Below are 9,358 nucleotides of genomic sequence, written 5' to 3' on the forward strand. Positions count from 1 at the left end.
AATCATTTCTTAACGTTGTTCCACAAGAACCCACAACAGCTGATATCCATACCAATACTTCACCTAAGAACTGTCACTACACAAAGATGGATCTTTCTCATGGGAACATGGGAAATCTTCCATGCCGATTTTTCTCTTTTAAAGTTAGATGGCTTCAAGCCCCAGGACTGTCCAAAGCTACAACATTAATTTTTAAGTGCAGTAATACTTTTTTTTTAAAAGCAGGCAGAAAATATGACATTTTACATTTCATTTTTATTATCTTTAATCAGACACATTACAATGCACAACTGTGTCTTTAGCCAGATAACAGGGTGCCATTCTTCAGATCAGGAAAAGGTGAAGGGCTCCTAGTCCTTCCTCTGATTTTTTAGGTAAAAAGAATATCACAGATATCCTAAATAAGAACTATTCCCTCATTTAGTAGAGCATCCCCACTACACTCATAAAGCCTTTAAAACAGTTCAGTTGTAGATTTCACTTGTTCCTGTATTTGAGACTGCAGCTACTGTAACGAGGGGTCCTAATGACTGAGGATCGCTCTTGCCTTCTAGAAGCTACACAGAAAGAACATTACTTCATAAGGTGTTTTCTAATTGAGCATCATACAGTCTTGAAAATACAATTCTAACTTCACCATCTTGCTACTGATGCAACTTTCCAGCTTTTGAACGCTCATTAATTGAGTGTGCTTATAAAACAAAATCCTTTTATTTAATGCTACACAATTTGAATTGAAAGAATAGAACATGTACTTCACCTCAAGATGAAACTATAGGGATACATCCCAGAACATTTTCCAGAGTAAAACCAGATTACCAATTACCAAACAGTGCAAGAAACATTTGTATCCATTTGCACTTGGTGTATTTCAGACAGACTACAGCATCAGAACATTAAAGTACCTCTCCTCCATACAGCAGATCTCTTACTCTGTGGGAACCAGTTTGTCAGGATATACTTATTGATAACAACAAAGAAAATCAAATGAAGGGTTACATTCTGATGTCAGGTGTACAAGTGCAGTAGTGGATTACTCGCAGAGGAGAACAACATTATAAAAGTGGTATTCAGGTTAGCCTGGAGTGACTATAATACAGAGAAACTTCATGTCAAAATAAGTATTTACACAGAAACTGTCACAGCAAAGAGGACAGGAAGCTAGTCTCACAGAAGTAGTTCATTAAAAAGCAAATGAGTGGACGAAGACAAAGGCTTTGACTTTATATAATAAAATACCAAGTGCATTCTTTTAAGTGAATGAGTCTTTGAGACTATGGTCCTAGACTTTAGGAAGCCATGTGAAGGTCAGATGTACAGTCCTGCTGTGTAGCAAGGGTTACTCGGACTGCCAGAGTTTTTACATCTCTTGTAACCGCAATAAATCACAGCAATTCTAGTGGTGCTTCTTACTGTGAGTTCCAGATGATAGCTCTTAAATAAGCCCCCTCCAAATGCCAAAGATAGGTTGGTTTTTTTGTATAGCAGATCCTCCAGAACAAATCTGATGTTTTTCCACTACTTCTGCACCGTACATCTGGGATTAGAACTGAGCCCAGAACACTTAAAGGCTAATTATGTTTAGCTTCTCAAATGCTCTTGGCCGGAGAGCTATTATCCAGCTTTTTCTTGTCAATGCATCTTTAATCACATGCAATTTCTTAAGCTAGCCATATCATTTCAGTTATTTCGGCTCTTTTCCAACAGGCTTATTTTAGGCTCGTTGCAAAGAAAGGTTATTAATGGCTGGCTATTTTATGTATTTCTTCAAGAGCCGCTACTAAAATAACCAGATGCATTTGTGAGTGAACACTTGTGGCTGACTGCTCGAGTAACTTCAGTACTCTTCTCAAATTAAATTTTCAACTAAGAGCAGAATTGTTTTTAAACTAATATTTGCGAGCATCTTTTAAGCCAGCATACACAAAAGCATTAAACTTTACCACCTCCCAGCTTCCTCGGCCAACTACCAACTATTAGGGATCACCAGAGTCTCTCCAGTGCAAGACTCTAGGGAACCAGCTCAAGCCCTCACAGCACAGGAATCCCATTTGAAATGGCTTGTAGAAATTGACTCCAATACACAGGACAAAACCGTAGAACAAAGTCTCACAATACTATTGCAGCCTCTCGGGAGCTTGCTGCGCCCCTTGAGTCAGTAACTGGAACATTAGTGACTGAGCTCAAGCAGGCACCACACCGAACAGTCAATCTGAGCAGCTTCCCTCTCACGTTAGAATTAATTTACTGTAATGTACATTACTTTCAGTGGAATGATACTGCTCGTGTTTTAGCAGGATGGGGAAGATTCCACTTTGTCTTTTATTGTTTTATAAGGCAGATAATGCAGAAAGTTAAAACAGAACTTCTACAAGCATTTAATCTGTGATATTGTAAAATCAAAGTACTACTTTATTAAATGAGTTATTTTACACAATATGAACATCAATATAATTACAATTGTAAAAAATTTTTTGTTTTTATAACAAGTATGGACTGATTTTTCAGGATTTCCAAAGAGGGCACAACTGTACATCTCCACAATTGTCTTTGCATGAAGCCCAAGAGGGAACAGCATAAAAATATGAATGTTTCTGTAGCCCCTTCATTTTTGCTGATCAACAGTTTTAGAAAAGCAGCTGCAGGTTTGTTATGTAAGGTCTGACAGTAGAAGAGTCAATAGGTGCCATGATTTCACCTATAAAAAATAAGAATAACTCAGTTAAGCTGAACTGTTACACAATGCTGTTTACCTTAGAGTGAAAGAAATACCGCAACTCTGTTTTTCACCTTATTCCATCCTTTAATTGTAACTTGTTTCAGCTACAATCTAACAACTGGCTGTTAAGAAACCTTCTAGAGAGAAAATAGAGGTCCAATCTTGTATCTGAATGCAGGAAAAAAAAACCCCATTCACTTGCATAACTTCAGGAACAAAAAGGCTGAATCATTAGAAACGCGCTAAACAATTCTGCTTTCATTACATGGTTTCTAACAACAGGCACATTTATCATAAATATTTTGTTCCAAGCAAGAACTGTGGAAGCTAACATTGCAAAGCAGTAACTGAAGAATAAAGTATTCCTATATCTCTAAGGACGACCATTTCAAATAACATTAATACCTCCTTTCAAAAGATCTTGCATGCAATGACAACCATTTCAACCATGTAAGAACAGCATAAATTTAACCTACACTTAATTTCTATATTAAAAAAATAAAGCATCTTTCAAGTCCAAGTGAGTGAGGAAAAAAAACAAACAAGCAAGTGATAATATACCTTAATTTTTAAATGATTATCTGATAAAAGTAATGACCTGTAGATATCTTTATGCCTGAACATCAGCCAGTTCTGGAGGAAGTGGAGTCTTAGGATGTTTGCTTTCAAAGTGCTGTTTGAAGGTCTTGGGATCCGGCATTTGTGTCTGATTAAAGAGAAACATTTAACTTAAAGTGCAGTACAAGAGCTACAGGATAGTACAAAACCTGTTATCCTCCCATGTTTTATTTTACTTGTGAACCTAATTTGGAACCCTGATTAAGACACTCGAAGTGACAAATCCATCCTAATCAATCCTAAAACTGACCATTTAAGTGAAAATGACAAATTAATCCTTCAGCTCCAAAATGAGCACATGCACAGGAAAAACAGCCAGAAGGGAAGTATAACCCAAACAGTGCTCTAATTTCTGATTTCCTGTTAAAACATCTATTCTAACAGAAGCTGGTGTATATTGAACTTGCATTAAAACTTCTGGCACCACATAATATCACTTTTCCCTCTCTTCATTAACACTGAAACCATGGATGTTAAGACAGAAAGATCTTTTCTGTATGATAGAACTGGTCTATCTAGAGGTTGATCAAGAAGCATTCTCAAACCTCCTACACTTTAGACACAGCATACTAACAGTGCCCACTGACCCTTGCAATTCAAAAGACAAGAAAACTACCTGAAACAGATCAGTACACGGCCTCTCACAATTTCTCATATCTCAATTACTAGAGACACATCTGTGTACAGTAATACTTTATCTTCACTTTCTCTTACCCTACAGACAGTGCAGGTATATATCAAGGCAGCCTTGGCTGCAGCCTTCTGATCATGCCCTTGCTTCTTTTTTTGCTCAGCTTGCTTTTTGGCATTTTTCTGCTGCGACTGAATCTTCTGCTGTCCACGAGCCATATCTACAAACAGAAAGAAGACATTTAGTCTGCAAGTGTGAGAAACTAGTGCTGCTAGCTGACTCAGAAGTTGTAACTATGAATGTAAGTAGTCATGTGCTCTGCCCCTGCGCTCTGACCCACGACTCCCATAATTCATACACAACAGACATCTGTTCAAGCTCCTTATTTCATGGAGACCCTCTGGTTTCAGTAGCTTTCTGAAGAGACACAATAGTTCTCTAGTCCATTCTAAGGCTTCTTCCTTTAAAAACGCTTCAACATGTAAATTTGAACACTGTTTAACAGAGATACTCAATTCTTATTTCTGGAACTTGGAATAGGTTTCAAGAAAAGGAAATTATCACTATTCCCCAAGCTGTATCGCTGTCTTCTGGTGTACCTGTTTATAATCAGCTTTGGAGTCAGGAATGGTAAGAATGATGCAGCATCCTTCTTTATCAAAGGATGCTTTTAGAGGTGGCCACCTTTGCAATTTTCAGCTGATTTTACAGGCATGCCTGCATATTTCTTGAAAGGACATAAAGCTGCCTCTACCAGAAGCCACTATTCTACTTGACCCAGAAGCACAAAGGAAGCTGACACCACCGCCACCTGTCATTAGAAGGTCCACCACGAACAGAAACAAGGCACAAAAACCTTATTTCACAGAGAAGCAGAGCAGCATATTCTGCAGCAGGAGCACTCCACCTGCACACAGCCCACAAGGACACCCAGCTCAGCTCACAGCCCACCCCCAGAGCAGACGCCAGGCAGGATTCGGGCGCACCAACAGAACAGAATTCAGACTGTGGTTACGTAAGGCAGCAGCCCACTTCCAGCTATTATCTTCCCTACAGTCCCTCATGTCCCATGCCTAATCCAGCTGTGGGGCTCACAGAAAAGCTCAGGACAGCTACTGGAGTCTGATTTTCAAAAACAACTATTAAGGCCTACATGCTATAAACAGGTCAGCTGACTAGTTATCACCCCTCTACGCACTGCGTCTGCTGCTGAGAACACACTGCATGGACACAACTGCTCTGCCTCACAGTCCTTCCCACAAGGACTGAGGCCGTCCACTGAGTGGGCTGTTCACCCTGCTGCACACTGAGCTCCAGCACAGTACAACTCCTGTAAATGGAAGCTTCTCTGAAACTTCATCTGCTTCTGGAAATTCACTAGTATTGCATAAGTTCCTGGACACAAAACATCACGGTGTTCAACTCCAAGCAGGACAGTCCTGACCCAAAACAGCTTGCAACCACTGCAAACCCAGGCCATGGTCCCCTTTTTTCGTGGTGTATAACACCACTACCCAGCCCTTTGGAGAAGAGTCACACTACAGCTTCAGTGCTTCCTCACCTTTCCTCATCACTTACTCCAAAGAAATTCAAAACTCCAAGTAACTCCATAGCTATTATCCTTCTACGTGACTAATCAAATCTCTCTGAACACAAGAAAACACCAGTTTTATTAACAAGCATACAGAAATACACGTGGCAATAAGAAGCAGCGGTAAGTTAAACTGAAAATACCAGCCTGTGTTTCAGTTTCAGCAGATGTTACAGTGACTCTGAAACATCCCGGCCAGGGCCTCACTCCCTTCATGTACAGCTTGGCTCAACAAGAACATCACAACCACATTAAAAAAAAAAAAAAAAAAAAAAAAAAAAAAAAAAAAAGGAAAGAAGTAGAGGTATTGCCAACCACTTTGCACGCACAAAAAGGAACAATGGAATATATTTTGGTTTTATTTTGTTGGCATTATAGAAATCCTTCAAAATTTAGGGGCTACTGACAGAAATTTCCAAAAAGCATTTGTGTGTTACTCTGTATGTCAGTCCCTTGAAAAGAGCATAACTCATAGGTTGCAACAGCTTGGTCACAAGCCCTGCATCAGACAGCTGATGCTTCGAGTTATGACACAAACAAGGAAACACAAACAAAAACATCTGCTCACACATACCAACCTCCCTACGATGCCTGCAAGCAGAAAAACACCATTTCAATGCTGCAAGTTACATTAATGAAGCTGGAACACGTGAAATAAATACTTAATTACTGGAAAACTGAGATTACTCGAACCATCAGCACACTAACAAAGCGGCTAAAATCTATCCTGAAGTTCGATAACGAAAACAGAAGCCGCGCACACCCGCAGCCGCCAGCGTGCCCGCAGCACACAGAGCGGCGCCGCTCCCGCTGCCAGGCACACCCTCCCGGAGCGCAGCACGCCGGCCCACTGCTCTGAAATAAACCAGCACGAGCGCCCGGGAACGCACAGCAACGCGCCGCGGAACGAGAGCACGCGCTGCGGGCAGCGGGACGGCGGCGCTCGGTGCCCCGCGCGGGCCGCTCCCTGTAATACGCGGACGGAGCGGGCGGTTCCGGGGCCCTGAGCGCGGCGCCGCAGCCGCTTCCGCCGCCCCGCCGAGCAACGCCGGGCCCGGCTGGCCCGCCCGCAGCGCCGCGGCGCGCCGCCTCACGGCTCCCCTCGGCCGGGGCGCTTAGGAGCGCGGGAAGGCGGCGGAAACGGCTGCAGCCCGCTCCCGTCGCTCGCGGAGCCCGGCGGCGCGGCCCGAGGCGGGGAGGCCTCCGCGCCTGCGTCCGGGCCGCGGCCACCCCTGTCCCCTTGAGGCCGGTCGACCGGCCCGCCTCACCGCATCCCGACCGTCCCCGCTCCCCTCACCCGGCTGGGAGCGCGGCCTGGGGGCCCTGGCGAGCGGGAGGAGACGGCTCCGCGCGGCCCCGCTGCAGCCGCCACCGCTGCCCGAGAGAAGGAGGAGGGAGGAAGGGAGTGATCAGCGCGCATGCGCGGCCCCACCTCAGCGCCCGCGCCGCCCGACCTCGGCGGCCAATGGCCGCGCCGCGCCGTTACATAACGCGGGCAGTGCGGCATCAATAGCCGCGCTGAGGTGGGAGGGGCGGCGTGGAGGGTGTGGGAGGAGCGCTTGAGGGCAGGGTAGGAGGCCGCGCCGAGTGTGGGGGAGTTAGATTGAAAGAATGGGCTGAGAGGAGAGAAGAGCGGGTCTCTTTAATTGGAAAGGGCACAGGGCTGTGTGCAAAGCGGACTGCGCAGGGGAGGGCTGTTGGGAGGTGGCTGGGAGGATGCTGGGTCACACGAGCTGGGGTACTAGCAGGGCTGGGGAAGGAGCCATGGCTTTCTGCTGACATCACGCGTCCCAAAGGAGGGCCGAGAGTCTCTGCCTTCCTTTATTGCACGCCCGCAAGAAGCAGGAGCGACTGAGGATGTACGTCGTCCTGCTCCCACACAGCTTCTGCTCCTTGAAGGCAGCTGCTGTGGCTTGGCAGCAAGCCTGCAGCCTTGGAGTGCTCCTGTGTCATCCGTGTGTGCACACAGGAGTTAGAGGGGTTGACGTATTACAGAGGTCAGGCTGGGAGACTGGTGTGTGCCCTTCCTTCTGAGAGACAGGAGAAGCACCAGAGAATCCCTGCAGCAGTACTTGGCTGGGTTATGGGGCTGTGGGGAGGGGTGGGCAGTTTGGAAGCAGATGGCTTTCAGAGTATGGTTTTGTACTGATCAGAAAGAGGACTGCCAGGTGAACAAGTGGCCCTTCTCCTGGCTGATGCTACTTCAGGATTGCTGCTGACCTCAGCACTGGTACTGGAGACTGCTCTCCAGGGTCATGTCCCCACACTGGGCACTGCTGCACGCCTGGTTGGATGGGAATTTCCAATAACGTGGATTTCTTGACTGCTGAGTTCTTGCTGTTCTCTGAACCTTCTGCTGCTGCTGCCAGCAGAACTGAGCCCTTCATGCAGCACAGAGAACCACGACTTTCCCTCTGGCTGCTTTGTCTATTGCCTTTGCGCTGCAGCATGGTTCCTACATTGTTCTACAATTAAGACTCTAGAAAAGGGACCATTAAGAAATTGAACCCATTGTGGGGAAAAAAAGAATGTGTCCCCATAGTTGGCATTTTTGTTATGAAGATAAAAAAGAAAATTTCCCCATTTGCTCTGAATGATTTTTCAGTTTATTCACTGTGTGAAGCCAACTTATCACACCAAAGGGAATATGTACACGTACACATGCAGGGCAGCAGAGAGATGCGGGGCGGATATGGTGAGCTGGTGGAGAGGCAAAGCTGGCTGTGTGCAGGATGCTTTGCATAGCTGTGTCAGAATGAAATGGTTGTAATTGCAGATTATCTGGCTTTGGACTTCCTGTGCTTTGTGCTACTCCCATGTGAGGTAAAGCAAGTCAGAGTACATGAAGGAAAGTTAAAATTTAAATTGATATGTTTGCAAATAAATAGAAATATTCTGCTGTTTTTCTGTGTGCTCCTTTAATTGTTGTAGGATTGTTTGTTATTTTTTTTTTTTAGCTTAAAAGAAACTCTCAAAGCCCATGGATTTTACCAGATATTTTGCATTAAAATAAAGTAAAAATCAGTAATGCCTCTCTGTAGCTAAATGCAGACCAAATGCAAGGAGCTTACCATTATGTCCAAGCCAATCCTTACAGAAATGTTTCAGATGTTAGAATCCAATGAAATGTGTGGTGATGTCATATGGAGAGGAAACAGCTCCTTTTGCTATAGGTCAGGCATTTTAGTTCTTGTGGAGCCCTCAAGTACAGTCAAATAAGATTAGTAAGTAAATAAGTAAGAAGGTCTTTTTATGATGGCATGATTGATCAGAAATAATGTTCTAATTTAAGGCTAAGCATCAGTGTGGTGAACAGCAGCAGGCTGAAAAGGAGTGAATGAGAAGGGCTGGAGTCACTCACAATATGATGGTAAGAGAGCTTTATATCACAGAAGTATAAGAAATTCCACATCTTTTAGTGCAGTCTTCTTTTGTGTACAGATAAGTTTAAGAACAAAGGGTGGAATTATGTATGATTATTTCTTAGTCATTTTATTTGTTTTCTTGTCCGGTAGTCTTTATTGTTAGTTGCTGTTATACTTATTTTGCATCTCTTTGAATTGTATATCTCCATCATTTTCTGTTCAGGGGCAGAGATGCTCTTTCTGGCATTATATCAAAATCCCCGTTCTGCTCAACAGCAATTTGTTGGCGCTTGACTTTTGTTGCTAGTTAGTCTGGGCTATCTCAGTTTAAAGTGACTGGTGTCCCCAGCACAGTTCCCTGCTACAAAGCACCTGACATTTTGACAGATGTTATTAAACCCACTTTGACAACAAAAATTTTCTTATGGCGGAAT

At 44.1% G+C, this 9,358-nt stretch overlaps 1 protein-coding gene across 2 annotated transcripts; it reads right to left on the bottom strand.

The window, feature by feature from the left end:
• Window positions 1-235: 235 nt before the first annotated feature.
• ZNF706 (zinc finger protein 706) lies at window positions 236-6,963 on the bottom strand. Of its 2 annotated transcripts, none has more exons than XM_042869685.1 (4): window positions 6,857-6,963; window positions 4,052-4,188; window positions 3,281-3,425; window positions 236-2,698 (listed from the first exon to the last, which is right to left on the bottom strand). In XM_042869685.1, the coding sequence occupies exons 2-3, from the start codon at window positions 4,184-4,186 to the stop codon at window positions 3,330-3,332; spliced, it is 231 nt and encodes a 76-aa protein (XP_042725619.1). In that variant the 5' UTR covers window positions 4,187-4,188; window positions 6,857-6,963; the 3' UTR covers window positions 236-2,698; window positions 3,281-3,329. The 2 variants fall into 2 exon arrangements, with proteins under 2 accessions (XP_042725619.1, XP_042725618.1); XM_042869684.1 differs by having other exon boundaries at window positions 3,318-3,425; window positions 6,857-6,962.
• Between the last annotated feature and the right edge of the window lie 2,395 nt (window positions 6,964-9,358).

This window comes from Lagopus leucura, unplaced genomic scaffold, assembly GCF_019238085.1.
Source record: "Lagopus leucura isolate 7727_CA_CO unplaced genomic scaffold, USGS_WTPT01 Super-Scaffold_100002, whole genome shotgun sequence".
Lineage (NCBI taxonomy): Eukaryota > Metazoa > Chordata > Aves > Galliformes > Phasianidae > Lagopus > Lagopus leucura.